This window comes from Rhinatrema bivittatum, chromosome 3 (assembly GCF_901001135.1).
Source record: "Rhinatrema bivittatum chromosome 3, aRhiBiv1.1, whole genome shotgun sequence".
NCBI lineage: Eukaryota > Metazoa > Chordata > Amphibia > Gymnophiona > Rhinatrematidae > Rhinatrema > Rhinatrema bivittatum.
The window spans coordinates 1,761,832-1,782,243 of NC_042617.1; the positions used below are offsets into that span (position 1 = coordinate 1,761,832).

General features: G+C 45.4%; 1 protein-coding gene across 2 annotated transcripts in view; it reads left to right on the forward strand.

The window, feature by feature from the left end:
* The window catches only part of LOC115086651 (ribosomal RNA processing protein 36 homolog), a 65,964-nt gene extending 47,269 nt beyond the window's left edge, over window positions 1-18,695 (forward strand). For both annotated transcript variants that reach the window (XM_029592791.1, XM_029592789.1), the window contains exons 6-8: window positions 4,603-4,677; window positions 16,662-16,779; window positions 17,196-18,695. In XM_029592791.1, coding sequence (XP_029448651.1) covers window positions 4,603-4,677; window positions 16,662-16,779; window positions 17,196-17,335 — 333 coding nt within the window. In that variant the 3' untranslated portion in view covers window positions 17,336-18,695. The remainder of the gene's footprint in view (window positions 1-4,602; window positions 4,678-16,661; window positions 16,780-17,195) is intronic.
* Window positions 18,696-20,412: the final 1,717 nt, after the last annotated feature.

Sequence of the window (20,412 nt, forward strand, 5' to 3'; positions counted from 1 at the left end):
ATTCGAGATTTTTCACTTTTAGTTGGGTCTTTTCATTAAAACGCTTAAGCCTCCTCGTTACATATCCTCTCATATAAATTTGTTTTTTGTTAGCAAAAAAAAATTTTTGTTTAAATATATGTATAAAGAAAATGTTTTTAGAGTAGTAGTGAAGTCATCTGTATTCTCAATATGGGATTGAAACCTTGGTTATGAATTAAATAAATCCATCACGTTCTGATAGAGACATGAGGCTTTCAATGCTTATGTCCTAATGATTATTTTACAATCATAATTTCTTTGTGGCATCCCTATTTGTTGTCTTCCTTCGGTTCTACTGGATCGCCTACCTTGCTGTTTCTTGGGTCCGTCCTTAATTTGATGCTGGACATTTTGGCAGGCCCTACGTTCCGACCACCACGTAGCCTTTCCTTACAGTTACTGACTTTGAAGACTGTGTTCCTGGTGGCTATATATTCTGCACATCGGATTTCTGAGCTGCAGGCCTTGGAGCTGTTCCTTCGGGTGACTCCGGGGGTGTTACAGCTGCGGACTATTCCATTCTTCTTGCCCAAGGTAGTCTTGGACCTTCATTTGAATCAGCCCATCTCCTTGCCATCCCTGGATGAGGTCAGGGATGCGGAGGAATTTTGCCTTTTATGCTCCTTGGATGTTAAGCATTTTGTCGTGCATTATCTGGAGGTCTCTGAGTCTTTTCAAAAGACAGATTGCCTATTTGTTCTCCATGGCGGGAGTAAGCAGGGTGCTCCGGCTTCGCGGGCTACTATGGCTCATTGGTCATGGCTGCGTAGGTGGATGCTGGAAAGCCATTGCCTACTCAGGTTAGGGCTCATTCCATTAGGGCTCAGGCAGTGTCATGGGCGAAGCTTAGTCTGTTGTCTCCTGTCCGATAACTGCTGAGCTGCGACGTGGTCCTCCTTACACACTTTTTCCAGGTTTTATCAACTGGCTGTGCAGGGCAGGGAAGATGCAACCTTTGCACGTGTGATGTTGACTGGACTGTGCGCAGCCTCCCACCCTGTTGGGGAATAGCTTTGGTACATCCCACTGGTCCTGAGTCCATCCTTCTACACGCTAGGAAGTGGAGAAATTACTTACCTGATAATTTTGTTTTCCTTAATGTAGGGTTGCATGTAGCATGGGAGAAATACATGTATGAATATTCTGAACGTCAAGTGCAAGGAAGTTGCAAAATAGACTTTTAAATAAGCAGGGTTGTGTGTAGCAGAGGAGGGATGCTGTGTATGTTAGCGGGGTTGGGGGTAGCAGAGGAGGGATGTTGTGTATGTTAGCGGGGTTGGGGGTAGCAGAGGAGGGATGCTGGATATGTTAGTAGGGTTGGGGGTAGCAGAGGAGGGATGCTGTGTATGTTAGTAGGGTTGGGGGTAGCAGAGGAGGGATGCTGGGTATGTTAGCAGGGTTGTGTGTAGGAGAGGAGGGATGCTGGATATGTTAGTAGGGTTGGGGGTAGCAGAGGAGGGATGCTGTGTATGTTAGCAGGGTTGGGCGGTAGCAGAGGAGGGATGCTGTGTATGTTAGCAGGGTTGGGGGTAGCAGAGGAGGGATGCTGTGTATGTTAGTAGGGTGGGGGGTAGCAGAGGAGGGATGCTGGGTATGTTAGCAGGTTGGGGGTAGCAGAGGAGGGATGCTGGGTATGTTTAGCAGGGTTGGGGGTAGCAGAGGAGGGATGCTGTGTATGTTAGTAGGGTTGGGGGTAGCAGAGGAGGGATGCTGTGTATGTTAGTAGGGTTGGGGGTAGCAGAGGAGGGGATGCTGTGTAATGTTAGTAGGGTTGGGGGGTAGCAGAGGAGGGATGCTGGTATGTTAGCAGGGTTGGGGGTAGCAGAGGAGGGATGCTGTGTATGTTAGCAGGGTTGGGGGTAGCAGAGGAGGGATGCTGTGTATGTTAGCAGGGTTGGGGGTAGCAGAGGAGGGATGCTGTGTATGTTAGCAGGGTTGGGGGGTAGCAGAGGAGGGATGCTGTGTATGTTAGTTTGGTTGGGGTCCAGCAGAGGAGGGATGCTGTGTATGTTAGCAGGGTTGGGGATAGCAGAGGAGGGATGCTGTGTATGTTAGCAGGGTTGGGGGTAGCAGAGGAGGGATGCTGTGTATGTTAGTAGGGTTGGGGGGTAGGGGCAGAGGAGGGATGCTGGGTATGTTAGTAGGGTTGGGGGTAGCAGAGGAGGGATGCTGGGTATGTTAGCAGGGTTGTGTGTAGGAGAGGAGGGATGCTGGGTATGTTAGTAGGGTTGGGGGTAGCAGAGGAGGGATGCTGTGTATGTTAGTAGGGTTGGGGGTAGCAGAGGAGGGATGCTGTGTATGTTAGTAGGGTTGGGGGTAGGAGAGGAGGGATGCTGTGTATGTTAGTAGGGTTGGGGTAGCAGAGGAGGGATGCTGTGTATGTTAGCAGGGTTGGGGGTAGCAGAGGAGGGGGATGCTGTGTATGTTAGCAGGGTTGGGGGTAGCAGAGGAGAGATGCTGTGTATGTTAGTAGGGATGTGTGTAGCAGAGGAGGGATGCTGGGTATGTTAGTAGGGTTGGGGGTAGCAGAGGAGGGATGCTGTGTATGTTAGTAGGGTTGGGGGTAGCAGAGGAGGGATGCTGTGTATGTTAGTAGGGATGTGTGTAGCAGAGGAGGGATGCTGTGTATGTTAGTAGGGATGTGTGTAGCAGAGGAGGGATGCTGTGTATGTTAGTAGGGTTGGGGGTAGGAGAGGAGGGATGCTGTGTATCTTAGTAGGGTTGGGGTAGCAGAGGAGGGATGCTGTGTATGTTAGTAGGGATGTGGGTAGCAGAGGAGGGATGCTGTGTATGTTAGTAGGGTTGGGGGTAGCAGAGGAGGGATGCTGTGTATGTTAGCAGGGTTGGGGGTAGCAGAGGAGGGATGCTGTGTATGTTAGTAGGGTTGGGGGTAGCAGAGGAGGGATGCTGTGTATGTTAGTAGGGTTGGGGGTAGCAGAGGAGGGATGCTGTGTATGTTAGCAGGGTTGGGGGTAGCAGAGGAGGGATGCTGTGTATGTTAGTAGGGATGGGGTAGCAGAGGAGGGATGCTGTGTATGTTAGTAGGGTTGGGGGTAGCAGAGGAGGGATGCTGTGTATGTTAGCAGGGTTGGGGGTAGCAGAGGAGGGATGCTGTGTATGTTAGTAGGGTTGGGGGTAGCAGAGGAGGGATGCTGTGTATGTTAGTAGGGTTGGGGGTAGCAGAGGAGGGATGCTGTGTATGTTAGTAGGGTTGGGGTCCAGCAGAGGAGGGATGCTGTGTATGTTAGTAGGGATGGGGGTAGCAGAGGAGGGATGCTGGGTATGTTAGTAGGGTTGGGGGTAGTAGAGGAGGGATGCTGTGTATCTTAGTAGGGTTGGGGGTAGCAGAGGAGGGATGCTGTGTATCTTAGTAGGGTTGGGGGTAGCAGAGGAGGGATGCTGTGTATGTTAGTAGGGTTGGGGGTAGCAGAGGAGGGATGCTTTGTATGTTAGTAGGGTTGGGGGGTAGCAGAGGAGGGATGCTGTGTATGTTAGTAGGGTTGGGGGGTAGCAGAGGAGGGATGCTGGGTATGTTAGTAGGGTTGGGGGTAGCAGAGGAGGGATGCTGTGTATCTTAGTAGGGTTGGGGGTAGCAGAGGAGGGATGCTGTGTATGTTAGTAGGGTTGGGGGTAGCAGAGGAGGGATGCTGGGTATGTTAGTAGGGTTGGGGTAGCAGAGGAGGGATGCTGGGTATGTTAGTAGGGTTGGGGGTAGCAGAGGAGGGATGCTTTGTATGTTAGCAGGGTTGGGGGTAGCAGAGGAGGGATGCTGTGTATGTTAGTAGGGTTGGGGGTAGCAGAGGAGGGATGCTGGGTATGTTAGTAGGGTTGGGGGTAGCAGAGGAGGGATGCTGTGTATCTTAGTAGGGTTGGGGGTAGCAGAGGAGGGATGCTGTGTATGTTAGTAGGGTTGGGGGTAGCAGAGGAGGGATGCTGTGTATGTTAGTAGGGTTGGGGGTAGCAGAGGAGGGATGCTGTGTATGTTAGTAGGGTTGGGGGTAGCAGAGGAGGGATGCTGTGTATGTTAGTAGGGTTGGGGGTAGCAGAGGAGGGATGCTGGGTATGTTAGTAGGGTTGGGGGGTAGCAGAGGAGGGATGCTGTGTATGTTAGTAGGGTTGGGGGTAGCAGAGGAGGGATGCTGTGTATGTTAGTAGGGTTGGGGGTAGCAGAGGAGGGATGCTGTGTATGTTAGTAGGGTTGGGGGTAGCAGAGGAGGGATGCTGTGTATGTTAGTAGGGTTGGGGGTAGCAGAGGAGGGATGCTGGGTATGTTAGTAGGGTTGGGGGTAGCAGAGGAGGGATGCTGTGTATCTTAGTAGGGTTGGGGGGTAGCAGAGGAGGGATGCTGTGTATGTTAGTAGGGTTGGGGGTAGCAGAGGAGGGATGCTGTGTATGTTAGTAGGGTTGGGGGTAGCAGAGGAGGGATGCTGTGTATGTTAGTAGGGTTGGGGGTAGCAGAGGAGGGATGCTGGGTATGTTAGCAGGGTTGTGTGTAGGAGAGATGCTGTGACATTATATAGCTCAGTAATGTTCTGCGTTTCGCAGGTAAGCTGGATTAAACTATTTTGTGGTCTCTTCTAGGTTGTTCAGAAGAAGCTGAAGAAAACTCGGGATCCAGTGGAAAAAGAGAAGTTACAGCAGCTCCTAAAGAGAATGGTGAGCTTAATGTTCCCGATCTCAGTGACTGTGATGAACTCTTTTCTAAAATTCTCATTCTTTCTTCAGATCAAACTTGTAAATAGCAGGAAGTTGTTCTTCACCTTGACCTTCCATTTCTCCCTTCTTCCTGTCATTGATTGTCCTTCGCTGTGTCCGGCTCCTTTCCACCACTAGCTAATAGAGGAGCTTCCTTTTACACCTGTCCCTGTGACCCGTCTCTAACCTGCAGAGGAGTTCTACATGTTCTGTGGGATGTGAAAGTGTCGTGGTAAAATGCCTGCTTGACTTGTTTTATTTGCAGAAATGTTTCAGTGTGGAGAATAAATAATTGGACTGTGAATAGTGAAATGGGGAAGGGGGAGGAGGCAGTGTGGGTTATCTTGGAGAAGAGAAATCACCTTTACATCTGTGCTGGTGTGATCTGCAGAGCTGGATAGAGATCTAGTCAGAAGCATGCATGTGTGTGCAGTGAAGGGAGAGGTGATGATGGTGGGAGAGTTTAATCTGCAGGAACTGGACTTATTCTGAAATGTCTTCAAAGGGCTTTTCCAAAACAAATGCTAATGAAACTCATATGGAGGGTTGGCACCAGACTTCAGACTTACAATGGATAAAGTGTTTTTCCTGTTAATACCCAGATCACTTCAGACAAGTGGGTTTTTCATCCCTGCCGGCAGAAGGCGGCAGAGAACAAAACTTTGAGGCGCTGCTACATATCAGAGAGTGCCACCTGCAGTCCCTCAGTATTTCTCTGTCTCCAGCAGATGGTAGAGGTGCCACCTGCAGTCCCTCAGTATTTCTCTGTCTCCAGCAGATGTAGAGGTGCCACCTGCAGTCCCTCAGTATTTCTCTGTCTCCAGCAGATGGTAGAGGTGCCACCTGCAGTTCCCTCAGTATTTCTCTGTCTCCAGCAGATGGTAGAGGTGCCACCTGCAGTCCCTCAGTATTTCTCTGTCTCCAGCAGATGGTAGAGGGTGCCACCTGCAGTCCCTCAGTGTTTCTCTGTCTCCAGCAGATGGTAGAGGTGCCACCTGCAGTCCCTCAGTGTTTCTCTGTCTCCAGCAGATGTAGAGGTGCCACCTGCAGTCCCTCAGTGTTTCTCTGTCTCCAGCAGATGGCAGAGATGCAATGCTGCAGTCTGTTTAAAGGCAAGAAGTCAGAATTTGATGCGGTGCTCCCTGAGGTGTCAGGTACATTTGTGGACCATCCCGCAGGGGGTTGGCTATCATTGTCTGGCTTTTAACCCACTACTTCCGGAGGGATTGGTAGCCAGGGGACTGGCTCCCTCGTTGCCTCCGAGATCGTCTTCTTCACGCCGCCTTCCTTCTTTGTGGTTATTTTTTTTTAAAAAAAAACTTAATAAAGAGTAGAAGTAAAGAAACAGGAGCGTTGGATGGGGCGGCTCGTTGACAGGGGTACCTTTCTTCAGCGGGAGCTGTTGTGGCCGCTGGGGGATCCAGGGTGTTGTAAGGCAGGTTGCTGAGGCTTTTTTTTTTCACTGTGCGCTCATCGGGCCTGTGCAGGCTCGCTGCTCAGAGGGCAGACCACAGATGTGGCCTGTGTGTAAGCACCCTGGCCGGTTTTTTCCACTAGGCTGCCGCTTCTCTCTTGCGGGTAATGGTGCTGAAGCAGAGCATGGCAGCCTGCAGAGTGTGCAGGTTGTGGTCTGCACAGCTGAATGAGGTGTCCCTGTGCTCTGGCTGTGCCGGAGGGGAAGAGGGAGCCTCTGCTTGATGCGCTCCCTGACAAGAGGATCACCAGATCTTCGGGGCCCTCAGCACAGGTCCCGGGGGGGACTGGAAGGGACAGCCATAATATCGTAGGTTCACAGGCAGAAGACTGTGAGTTCCAGGGAGCCCAGGGATTCTCCACCGGCTCTTTCTCCCATGGGGCTGCCGACAGCATGGGACCTTAGCAGGGGAGGAGAGACAGATGGGAGTGGGCTTGATGATGCCGAGGATTCGGAGGAGTTTTCACCGGATTTTATTTATTTATTTATTTATTTAAAAGTATTTATATACCGTTTTTCAAAACAAGGTTTTTTTGTCCAAAACGGTTTTACATTGTAAAATGAAAATAAAATAAATAGAGTTAAAAATTAAAGATAAAAATAAAATTAAATTAAAATACAATAACTGGTATATACCTCATGGTAACAAAAAATCTAATTAAATAAAGTAGAAGTGGAGCTGGGCCATAATACATTTTTTATGGGAGGGAAAAGGTAGGAAAAAATGAATGGGGAGGAGGGAGGCATAAGGTGGAAACATGAGTGATGTTGAGGATGTGGAAGAGATTGTTAGGTTACTGAGTGTTGATTATTTGAAGTAGTGTGTTGTGGATGGATATTAAATGCTAATTGAAATAAATATGTTTTTAGTGTCTTCTTAAATTGTTGGGTATTGGATATTGAACGAAGTAAATTGGGTATAGAGTTCCAAATGGTGGGTCCTGCTACAGAAAATGCTCTTCTTCTGGTAATATCAAGTCTGGCCTGTCCGTGGAGAGGGGAGTGTCTAATAGGTTTTGAGTTAGTGATCTTAAATGACGGGTGGGTTTATAAATGCGGAGTAATGAGCAAAGCCATGTGGAAGATGGTTTATGTAGTAGGCTGTGGATAATGGTAAGACCTTTGTATTTTATTCTATATTTTATTGGTAACCAATGTAAGGATTGAAGAATGGGTGTAATATGTTTTCGAATGGGAGTACCTGACAGAATACGAGCAGCGCTGTTTTGAACGATTTGCAAAGGATGAATTATAGAATCGGAAAGTCCTAAATAAGAGCGTTGCAGTAGTCTAGACCAGAGAAGATTAGAGATTGTAGAATAGTTTGAAATCCTGATAAAAGAGAAGAGGACGGAGACGTTTTAAGAGTTGTAATTTATAGAAAGATTTTTTGTTAAGGAAAGAAATATGTTGTTTTCATGGATAGGTCTGAGTTTATGATGACTCCTAGGTTTGTAGTGTATTGTGTAATAGGGATAGATGTTCCGTTTATAGACCAATGTGAAGGTGGACCAATAGAAGTCTCTGAGATAGAGGTTAAATGAACTATTTCAGTCTTGGATGGATTCAGTTTTAAGCGATTATGGTGAGAGCCAGGATTAATAGTGGATAAGTAAGAGAAACCATATTTAGAGTATTAGACCAAGATGTTTTGTAGGGGACTAGGAATTGTATGTCATCTGCATAGATTTTAAATTGTAGATCGAGTGAGGAGAGAATGTGACAAAGAGGTAATAAAGATAAATATTGAACAGTATAGGTGATAGTGATGAACCTTGGGGAACACCAGATGAAATTGTGTAAGCATTAGAGGAGTGATGATTAATGTTAACTTGCTGAGGACGGTCTGTAAGAAAGGATATGAACCAATTTAGAACTGTACCTGTTATACCAATGGATTTAAGACCAGAAGATGAGTATGTGATGATCAACGGTATCAAAGGCCGCTGAGATATCTAAGAAACAGCAATGTAGTCAGTGTAAGAATCAAAAGCGCGGAATAGGGTATCAAAGGAAGCTAGAAGGAGAGTTTCAGTTGAGTGACCGTTTTCTGAATCCATGTTGATTAATGTGGAGAATGTTATTGTCTGATAGGAATTCAGATAGCTGACGTAAAACTGCAGATTCTATTAATTTGGCTAAAGAGGTAAGTGATTGCAATGGGTCCTGTAGTTATTGAGATCGGTTACTTCTTTTGTTTTGGATTTCATGATTGGTAGAATAGAGGTCTTTTTTAAGTTATTTGGAAATTGTCCTGTCTCTAAAGATTGATTGACTAAAGAACACAAAAAGGTACATGCATGTATACTGAGAGCTTTGAAGAAGGTACCTGAACAAGGATTTTCAGGAGAGTTTGAGGGCTTTGTTTCTTTATTATAGTTAGTATGGTGTCTTCGGTTATGGATGTAAATTCGGACCATTGGTCATTACTGTCTTTATTGATAATGGTAGGATAAGGTAGTTGAGAGAATTCTTTAGAGATATTTGTTCTTTTGTTTTGAAATGAGTGGCAATTTTATTGCAAAAGGTATCGTCATATTCGGTGAAATTGTCACACTGAGAGGTAGTCAGTTGTTTTACGATGTTAAATAGTATGTTTGGGTTACCATTAGCTTTGGAGATTTTATTAGCATAGTAGTGTTTCTTAGCTTTGTCTATTTCTCTATTGTAACGGCGTAAGGCGCAGTGGTAAGCATTTTTTGTTTCAATGGTTTGTTTGTATCGCCATTTACGTTCAAGTTTTCTAAGAGATGTTTTGTATGAGTGTAAAGTTTTTGTGTACCATGGGGAATTTGATTTCTTTTTGTTATTGTTCTGGTGGATTTGTTTAAATGGGGCAATAGTATCCAGTGTAGATGAAATAATACGGTTCCATTTTTCTACTGAGTCTTCTATAGTTTCTGAGATAGTATTAGGTAAAACGGGAGAAAGTGTTTCGATAAAAGTATCTACGTTGATATATTTTCTTTTGGAAAAACTTTATATGTTTTTTTGGATCCTTGTGTATTATGAGCTATGTTAATGGAGAATTGAATTTTGTGATGATCAGACCAAGGTATAGGAGATATTGTAATTTCGTCCCTAATAGGAGTGGTAAAAAGTGGGTTGAAAAATACTAGATCCAGTATTTGACCTTTAGTGTGAGTTGGAGTCTTTATGAGTTGTTCCCAGCCAAGACCGGACACAGAGTCCATGAATGAGTTTGTAAGTGTTGAGGGGGGTAGTAATATGTACATTAAAGTCGCCTAATAAAATGGTTTTATTGAGATCTATGGGTAGTGTTGCAACAGTTTCTAGGAAGCTCGAAAGTTCTATATTCAGACATCCAGGGGGGGCAGTAAATAATACCAATATTTAATAAAGTAGTGGTGATTAGTAGTATTTCATCATCCTCTATTAGTAGTATTTCATCATCCTCTTGCATAAGGCCTTTCTGGCTAGAAAGGATGCAGTAAGGAAGCAGCCCAGCGAGCGACAGCAGCGATGGTCCTTCCAAGAGACTGAGGGAGGTTTCTGGCAGCGTGCTCAGACGACTAGGTCTGGGGCATGATACGGGAACAGAGGCTGATCCAAAATTGTACAAATCCCTTGGACAAGATCCTTCTGCAAGAGCCCCTAGAGGGGGTGGATCCCAGTGGGGTGGATCCAGATGCTGATCCGATGCAGACTAGGATGACCCTGATCCGGATGAAATGCTGGTGGCAGAGGGAGATGACCCGAAATTTGTTCACTTGTTTAGGAAAGAGGAGCTGCTTCCCTGAGTCCTCAGGTTTTGGAGGAATTTGGCATCAAGATTGCTCAAGAGGAGTCAGACAATGAGGGCTAAATTCAGTCCTGGATGGACTGTGCGGGGTCCTCCTAATGCCTTTCCATTGTCTAAGAAGATTCAAAAATTGGTTAACTGGGAATGGATTCCCCGGAGGGCAGGGGCCATAGGTTAGCAGGGCAATGGCAAAGCTGTATCCTTTGGAAGAGATCTTAGACCTATTGAAGCTGCCATATATGCATATGAGGGCCATGCACGAACAAAACAAAGTTTAAGAAGCCGGGAAGCACGCGCATACATACTTGTGTACGCGTCAAGATGAAGGAAGCAGGAAAGGGATGGGGAATGGCCATTCCAGGGTGGGGCCAAGACGTATGCGCGTAACCCCCTGAATGTTGCAAGGCTGGACCATGGCAACGCGTGCCAAGTTACACAAATAACTTTACTACTGGTCCTGATGAGGTGCAAGTCGGGAGATTTTGGGCCAGAGTGGTCCTGATCACTAGCGGGGGGGGGGAAGAGTGTAGCACCATGGACTGGATGGTATACACCCTAGGGTTCTGAAGGAACTAAAAAATGAAATTTCAGACCTATTAGTAAAAATTTGTAACTTATCATTATAATCATCCATTGTACCCGAAGACTGGAGGATAGCTAATGTAACCTCAATATTTAAAAAGGGCTCCAGGGATGATCCGGGTAAGAACATAAGAAAATGCCATACTGGGTCAGACCAAGGGTCCATCAAGCCCAGCATCCTGTTTCCAACAGTGGCCAATCCAGGTCATAAGAACCTGGCAATACCCAAAACTAAGTCTATTCCATGTTACCATTGCTAATGGCAGTTGGCTATTCTCTAAGTGCACTTAATAGCAGGTAATGGACTTCTCCTCCAAGAACTTATCCCAATCCTTTTTTAAACACCGCTATACTAACTGCACTAACCACATCCTCAGGCAACAAATTCAGAGTTTAATTGTGCGTTGAGTAAAAAGAACTTTCTCTGATTAGTTTTAAATGTGCCCCTATGGTAACTTCATGGAGTGCCCCCTAGTCTTTCTACTATCCGAAAGAGTAAATACCGATTCACATCTACCCGTTCTAGACCTCTCATGATTTTAAACACCTCTATCATATCCCCCCTCAGTCGTCTCTTCTCCAAGCTGAAAAGTCCTAACCTCTTTTGTCTTTCCTCATAGGGGAGCTGTTCCATTCCCCTTATCATTTTGGTAGCCCTTCTCTGTACCTTCTCCATTGCAATTATATCTTTTTTGAGATGCGGTGACCAGAATTGTACACCGTATTCAAGGTGCGGTCTCACCATGGAGCGATAGAGGCATTATGACATTTTCCGTTTTATTCACCATTCCCTTTCTAATAATTCCCAACATTCTGTTTGCTTTTTTGACTGCCGCAGCACACTGAACCGACGATTTCAATGTGTTATCCACTATGACGCCTAATTCTTTCTTGGGTTGTAGCACCTAATGTGGAACCCAACATTGTGTAATTATAGCATGGGTTATTTTTCCCTATATGCATCACCTTGCACTTATCCACATTAAATTTCATCTGCCTTTTCGATGCACAATTTTCCAGTCTCACAAGGTCTTCCTGCAATTTATCACAATCTGCTTGTGATTTAACTACTCTGAACAATTTTGTGTCATCTGCAAATTTGATTCTCACTCGTCGTATTTCTTACCAGATCATTTATAAATATATTGAAAAGTAAGGGTCCCAATACAGATCCCTGAGGCACTCCACTGTCCACTCCCTTCCACTGAGAAAATTGTCCATTTAATCCTACTCTGTTTCCTGTCTTTTAGCCAATTTGCAATCCACTAAAGGACATCGCCACCTATCCCATGTCTTTTTACTTTTCCTAGAAGCCTCTCATGAGGAACTTTGTCAAACGCCTTCTGAAAATCCAAGTATACTACATCTACCGGTTCACCTTTATCCACGTGTTTATTAACTCCTTCAAAAAAGTGAAGCAGATTTGTGAGGCAAGACTTGCCCTGGGTAAAGCCATGCTGAGTTTGTTCCATTAAACCATGTCTTTCTATATTTTCTGTGATTTTGATGTTTAAACACTTTCCACTATTTTTTCCCAGCACTGAAGTCAAGCTAACCGGTCTGTAGTTTCCTGATTGCCCCTGGAGCCCTTTTTAAATATTGGGGTTACAGTTGCTATCCTCCAGTCTTCAGGTACATGGATGATTGTTAATGATAGGTTACAATGTTTACTAATAGGTCGAAATTTCATTTTTTAGTTCCTTCAGAACTCTGGGATGTATACCATCCAGTCCAGGTGATTTCCTACTCTTCAGTTTGTCAATCAGGCCTACCACATTTTCTAGGTTCACCGTGATTTGATTCAGTCCATCTGAATCATTACCCATGAAAACCTTCTCCATTACGTGGTACCTCCCCCACATTCCTCTTCAGTACACACCGAAGCAAAGAAATCATTTAATCTTTCCGTGATGGCCTATCTCTCTAAGTGCCCCTTTAACCCCTCGATCATCTAACAGTCCAACTGACTCCCTCACAGGCTTTCTGCTTCAGATATATTTTAAAAAGTTTTTGCCTCTACAGCCAACTTCATGAATTAGCATGGGGCACATTTATAACTAATCGGAAGAAAGTTCTTTTTTACTCAAACGCGCAATTAAACTCTGGAATTTGTTGCCAGAGGATGTGGTTAGTACAGTTAGTATAGCGGTGTTTAAAAAAGGATTGGATAGGTTCTTGGAGGAAGAAGTCCATTACCTGCTATTAAGTTCACTTAGAGAATAGCCACTGCCATTAGCAATGGTTACATGGAATAGACTTAGTTTTTGGGTACTTGCCAGGTTCTTATGGCCTGGATTGGCCACTGTTGGAAACAGAATGCTGGGCTTGATGAACCCTTGGTCTGACCCAGAGTCAGACCAAGGGTCCATCAAGTTCTTATGTTCTTATGGCATACATTTGTAAAGACCTGGAGGTGTCAACTGGTCTTTGGGCCCAGGTGGCATCTTTGATCGAGTGTGTCACTTGGTCCTCTACACAGTGGGTGCCTGGCACAGAGCTGTTGTGAATGTGAGTTTTGCAGACTCTTGTCCAGTGTAGGGAAACTTAGGTACATCCCATGTATCTGGCCTGATCTGGATAAAGGAATGAAAAATTAGTTCTCATCTGCTAATTTTCTTTGCTCAAGTCCCACAGACCAGTCCAGAATCCAGTCCTTGGATTCTGCAGACCGCTCTTCTGGTTGTGGATGTGTGTATATGTTTGTTTGTTTATTATTTATTTAGAGCTTTTCTATACCGGCATTCATGATACAGTCCCACCATGCTGGTTTACAGGTAACAGGGGGTGTGATAACTTTGAACAATTAAGAAGTGGAGAGAAGCAAAAACGTTACAATAAAACAGGGGAAGCTGGAACTGGGGGAAGAAGAAGAGAAGCAGGAGTAATTTAACCATAAGAAGAGGAATAATTATTTACATAGTGCTGAAAGGTATCTTAAGGTTGTTGCGGTCAGTCTGTTAGGACAGTAAGGTTAGTCAGTTGGGTTCGGGAAAGGCTTGTCTAAACAACCATGTCTTAAGCCTTTTTCTGAATGTTAGTAAGCATAGTTCCTGGCTGAGGTCAGTGGGAATGGCATTCCATATAGATGGTCCTGCTGTAGAGAAGGCCCGTTCTCTGAATGCTAGATGGTGTGTAGCTTTAGTTTGGGGGACATGTAGAGATCCTCTGTAGGCTTCTCTGATGGGTCTTGATGAAGAGTGTAGTCTGAGCGGGATTAGAAGGCTAAGAGGGGCCTGGGAATAGATGGTTTTATGGATGATGGTAATGGACTTGTGGAGGATTCTGAAGTGTATTGGTAGCCAGTGTAAATTTTTGAGAATGGGAGAGATGTGGTCTCTTCTTCTGGTGTTTGTCAGAATTCTGGGCGCCGCGTTTTGGAGCATCTGAAGAGGTTTGAAGAAGGGAGACCTAGCAAGATAGAGTTGCAGTAGTCTATCTTGGAGAATATTACGGCTTAGAGGACTGTTCTGAAGTCTGGAAAGTGAAGGAGTGGTTTAATTCTTTTTAGTACCTGCAGTTTATAGAAGCCGTCCTTGGTAGTGCGGTGGTTGAATGTTTTTAAATTCAAGGGGTTGTCGATTAAAACTCCTAGGTCTCTTGCTTGGGTGACAAAAATGTTAGATGGTGCACTTTGTGTGGTATTACTGTTTTCCGGGAGATGAGGAGGAGTTCAGTCTTCGCTGAATTTAGAATCAGGTTTAAACTAGAGAGGAGAAGGTTGATCTCTCGTCGGCAGATTTCCCAGTGCTCGAGTGTTTTAGTAATGGATTCTTTAATGGGGATCAATATTTGCACGTCGTCGGCATAAAGGAAATGTTTTAGTTGAAGGTTAGTTAACAGCTGGCATAGAGGAAGTAGGTAATTGTTGAAGAGAGTGGGGGAAAGGGAGGAACCTTGAGGAACTCCTAGTGAGGAATTGCAGCGAGGGGATTCTTTATTGTTGATTCTGACCTTGTAGAATATATATGTGTATAGTTACAAGCAATTGGGCAATCAAAAATTACCAAAAGAGTGTTCAGTCATATACACTGTAAATACATTGATCAAAATATGAACATTATTATTGATACATGACAAAACCATAAATATCTTTAACAAGCTATTAATCAAATTACTATTTTTGTTCAAAATGTTTTTATTTTTTTATATATTTTCTAATATACCGCCTTCACATAAAATAATGTAACTAAATATGAATCCTATGACATGTTTTATACATATTTTAATAGCACACAACTAACTTTTACTAAAACAGTTCATGGACACTATCCAGTGTCTTTTTTGACTAAAGAGGCAAGCAGACAGCAGATCTAGTAAGATTCATAGACATCCAAGAGCTGAGTGGGGTAAATAATGACCAACTGAAGAGAAATCATCAACCAATTTTTCTTTTCCTTCCTCTGAGTATCAAACCCTCAAGACGACTCCCTTGAATTTTCTTTCATCTTATCAGAGCAGCAAGTCATCAACCCAACCCAACTGTGTTCTAGTTGATTATCCTTCTGAATTTGGATCCTCCCAGAAGAAGGGTTTTCATCAAATCTCCAGCTCAAGGGAGTTAGGGTGGTGGTTTGTTTTGTTAGCTTTGTTACAGATTTATTGAAAGACTGCAGGTGGCACAGTTACTTAAGTACCAAGAGTGCAGTGAAGCTTTTATTCTGTCTCCATCTGCTGGCAGGTGAGAGAAACCCATGTCCTAGATTGGTCTGAGGGACTCAAGGAAAAAAAATTAGTAAATAAGAACCAATTTTTCCTTTTGTGAGGCAGGGGTGTGAGCCTGGTGGATATGATGGATATAATCTGTTTTTATAGAAATGTATAGGGGATTGTATTAGTGTGAGGTGCCAGACATGTATGGGAAAGGCCCCATGTGTGTGTGAAAGTATGATCAGAAGTTAGTACTGACAAGATATGGTATAAGTATATTCTTAAAATGGTAAATGAGGAAGTGAAAAAAGAGACATTGGGTACAAGGTCAGTATATAGCTTGTTAGGGAGTATTGAATATGTTTTGCTAAGAAAAGATAACACAGAGATCCAGTGGGGGATGTTAGGTAGCCTCCCCCGCCCTCCCTTCATAGCCCACAACTTTCCCTTCCCTCCCCCTTTATTAGAGGTAGCTTGGAATAATTTGCAGCTCCCCCCCTCCTTTGCTACACAGCCCTCCCTTTTTTTCTAACTTGAAGTTTGCAAGCTTCAAGGTCATGCAAGATACTGAGCACAAAATGTTGATATGACTTAATTAAAAGCATAGGATCACTACTTACTTAAAGCCAGCTAGCATATTGAGAGTTAAATCTTAACCGTGACCTGCTGAATCAGTCAAGCATAGCAAACACCTAGCAATTGCCCAGGATTAGTATAAAGTGGACATAGGTTTTGCACGTTTAGCTTGTGGGACAGACCCATTCTTTTGACAGTAGGGATTATCTGAGACATGATAAATATGCTGATTTCTGCTTCTTATTGTGGAGTGTTTTACAGAATGTGTTAGATTTAGAGAAAATGTAAGAACTAGTAGTCATCACATGTGAGAGAGAACGTCTGGACCATAGAGCAATTAGAAGCGGTGGACAAAGACAGGAAGTCCACAATTTTCATACGCAGTAAGTTTTCCTTAGCAGTAGCTTGGCACTATTTCAGGAAGGTTAGAGAAAGATATCCGGTCTGAGTATGTGTAGTCCAAAAGGATAAACCCCAGTATATGGTAGACTCTGAGTTCTTGCTATGAGCTACAGAGACTAGCACAACAAGCTTGGCAGAAACCCAGAATTCCCTGCGCAGTCCGACCGTCCCAAAGAGATCCGTGTGGTTACCAACGACTGATAAGTTTTGGAAGGCACTTTTTCAGGAAAGTGGTAACTTGTGTGTGTAATTATTCCCTATTAGTTGGGGGATTAAGATATTTATCTTGCTCATTGTGCTGATATAAGGGGTATATATATTCTGTTTTGTTATTTTGTCTCATGGGTTCTCGTAAGCACCTGTTTTGTACATAAATTATACAGAAACTATAGCTTTACATTGTTTCACATAAGACATGGTCAGAGTTGTAGTTTTCTTAGTTTGTCTGTGTGATGCAGAACCCACTACAGGAATCTTTCTAAGTCTGGTTTGCTTTATCAGGTACAGCAGGAAGCATCTGGAAGAAGTCAGCAGAAATGGCGAGCACAACAGCTGGTCTTGAAACGTCAGCAGAGGGACCTGGCAAAAGCGGGTAGAAAGCCATTCTACCTGAAGAAATGTAAGTCCTGACCTATTGGGATGATGGTGTTCAGTCTCCAGAGCCCACCTTTCCCAACAGAGTCTGCAGCAGTTGATTGAGTTAATGAAGCCCATAAAAGGCCATGGCAGGAAGGGTTGGGTTGTGCAGGGGGAGGGACAGGAGATGTTTTAATGAGGGTGAGCTATTTTCGACTTAATCTGGAAGTGGACATAGCCTCCCCTGCCCCATACTGCTATTCTCCTAAGGAGGTGGTTATTTGAGGGCAGGACTGTATGTGAGAGTGGCAATAGGGTTTTAGGATGTACATGGGTGGGGAGTCCTGAGAGCCAGGAGGTACAGTAAGGGGCTGTTGGGGGTAGAGCAATGAGGGAAAAGCATTTGGATGTTTGCACGATGTGAGGATGAGAAACCAGTCCTGTTTTTGTGTTCCACAGCGGAGAAGAGGAAGCTGGAACTGGCTGAGAAATACGAGTTGCTGAAGAAAAGTGGCAAGCTGCAGAGCTTCCTGAGCAAGAAGCGGAAGAGGAATGCCAGCAAGGACCAACGCAAGATGCCATTCAGCAAGAACTGCTGATCAGGATGATCTCCCTCTCCAGCCTTCCCTGGTTGTGTCCGGTACCTCTCGCACCATGAGACAGAGTCTGTTAGGAGAGGTTGCTCCCTGCATCAGATACTGGGCCAGACTGTCTGGGCTTTCTCTTACTGACTGAAGCTTTGAAAGGAGACCTTCTCTACACGTGCACTGACTTATTCATGTAGGAGCCAGAGATTTTCCTAATGTATTGCTGAGAAAACAGTCCTATTAGCGATATGTTGTCTCCTCGCTGCCTGTGCCACCGGGAACCTGCATGGCAAGGCCCCCCCTAGGGCTGTGCAGGCTGGCATTCATTGCATGGCAAGGCCCCCCCTAGGGCTGTGCAGGCTGGCATTCATTGCATGGCAAGGCCCCCCCCTAGGGCGGTGCAGGCTGGCATTCATTGCCCTAGGGCCATTACCCTGCTGGAGAGAATAGCAGTGGAGATGGGAAAAGATTGTTACTACAGCCTGGGCATGTTTGCTAATCTGCCACATTGTGGTGTCTCAACAGGGCAGGCACATCCAGCATGGGAGAGAAGCAACTGCTACGCCCTCCTCCCCCCCCCCCCCCCCTTCAATACCAAATTTCTGGTGCCTGTTTCTTCTTGCTTCTAGGCCAGTCTAGCCCCTTGCTGGCATGAGCCTTCATTGATAGCTACCTGGAGAGAGGAACAGGAGGTTCCCCCATGTTTAACTTCCTCTTGTATAACCACAGTCCTTAGCAGCTGCCTCTGCACATCCTGAACAAGAAAGGTGCTGATTCTAGTCCAGTTCTGGGAGCCACCTCAACATGCAGGCGACAGGCAGGAAACAGGAGTGAAAAACAAGATTATAGAAAAGGTTGCTGTAGCAGTCACTGCAACACACGAATGGGGTGGAGTTGAGTCAAAATTTTGCAGCACATTTTTAAATGTAAAAGAATGATTAAATAATTTATTAGAACATTTTTGGCAGATATTTTTTTCTCAGTGCTGAACTGCATCTAGGAGAGTAGTGAGAGTTCTCAATGACTAGCAAACAGGAGCGTTGGTGCTTACCAAAAAATGTTTTACTGTATTAATGAAACAAAATAAAGGTAAAAATCCTCATTCCCTGTACTAAAAAAAAAGGCATGGTGAGAGGAGGAAGAATGTTTCCAAAGGCTGATTTCATGAATGTACACTGCTCATACCTACTGTATTTAATGTGCATGATTTGATTTTATGTATGTTTTATTATTCACCATCTAGAATTTTAGTGCAGTTTATATATATATATTTTTTTTTAAATTTAAAGAAAAACATACAATTAAACACAAGCCTGCAGGGAGCATTATAATGTAGGAATAAAATTGGAATAAAGCAATAGTTAAATAATCATTTACTGTAGAAGCTACCATAATTGGCCACTTCTGTCCTGTCTCGCGGGGAAGAGCAGGAGGGCTGGACGGTGTGATGCGGGGACTGCATCAGCGGCGCGCGGGGAAGAGCAGGAGGCTGGACGGTGTGATGCGTGGACTGCATCAGCGACGCGCGGGAAAGAGCAGGAGGCTGGACCGTGTGATGCGGGGACTGCATCAGCGGCGCGCGGGGAAGAGCAGGAGGCTGGACGGTGTGATGCGGGGACTGCATCAGCGGCGCGCGGGAAGAGCAGGAGGCTGGCGGTGTGATGCGGGGACTGCATCAGCGGCGCGCAGGGAAGAGCAGGAGGCTGGACAGTGTGATGCGGGGACTGCATCAGCGGCGCGCGGGGAAGAGCAGGAGGCTGGACAGTGTGATGCGGGGACTGCATCAGCGGCGGTTCCCACCAGCTTCCACAGCAGGAATGTTACGTTTGCAGCAAAGGGATAGAGAGCTGGAGCCACCTTCCCTAAATCCCACGCTGCAAGACTTTTTCAGTGTCACAGAAGCTGCTGCTGGGGGTGGTTATAAAGGCACAGAGCTGCCTTCCACTATTTTTAGAAGTAGAGGTCTTCCTCGACCACAAAAGGGTAGCTATGACTGCGTCTGAATATCTCTTATCCTTTAGCCGTCACCTCTCAAAAGCCAGGCCACTAGACAAAAGCGATCTGCCTCTTTCAAACAAACGGGTCCCTAATGCAGAAGGTTTGGGAGGTCCTGAAACCTCAGGGGGCCATCTACTGTTAGGTTGACTAGATCTGCAAACCATGGATGTCTCGGCCATTCCGGGGCCACCAGGATCACCTCTGTCGGATGAGCCTCTATGTGCTGTAGAACCTTGCCTATCAGAGGCCAGGGCGGAAACACATACAGCAGGATGTTCGTTGGCCAGGAAAGAACCAGGGCATCCACACCTTTTGCCCCTGGCTCCCGATGTCGTCTGAAGAATCGTGGGACTTTGGAGTTCCAAAATGTTGCCATCAGGTCCACGCTCGTTGTGGACCACCTGTCGCATATGAGATGGAATGCCTCTTCGGATAGCTCCCACTCCCTTGGATCGAGACGGTTGCAACTGAGGAAATCCACTTGAATGTTGTTGACTCCCACAATGTGGGAGGTCGCAATCCTCACGAGATGTTGTTCCTCCCAGGCTATCAGCAGCTGAGCTTCGAGTGCCACCGGCTGGCTTTTGGTTCCTCCTTGGTGTTGATGTAAGCCACCGAAGTCGCATTGTTGGATAGAACTCTGACTGACTTCCCCCGCAGACACTGCAGTAGAGCTTGCAATGCTAATCTCTCCACTCTGGTCTCCAAACAATGTATCGACCATCGGGATTCCTTCACTGACCATTGCCCCTGCACTGATCTGTCCTGACAAACTGCTCCCCAACCGGAAAGGCTGGCGTCCGTAGAGACCACCGTCCAAGTGGGAACTTCCAGGGTCACCCCCTGGCATAAATTGTATGAGAGGAGCCACCAGTCGAAACTGGAATGTGCAGAGTCTGTAAGAGGAAGAAGGAGATGAAATTGTTCGGATACCGGGTTCCAATGGGATAGCAGTGCTGACTGAAGAGGTCTCATATGAGCAAAGGCCCTTGGGACTAGCTCCAAGGTGGAAGCCATCAAATCGAGGACTCTCAAATAATCCCAGACTCTTGGAGGACACTTGCCCAACAAATCCCAAACTTGCCTTTTCA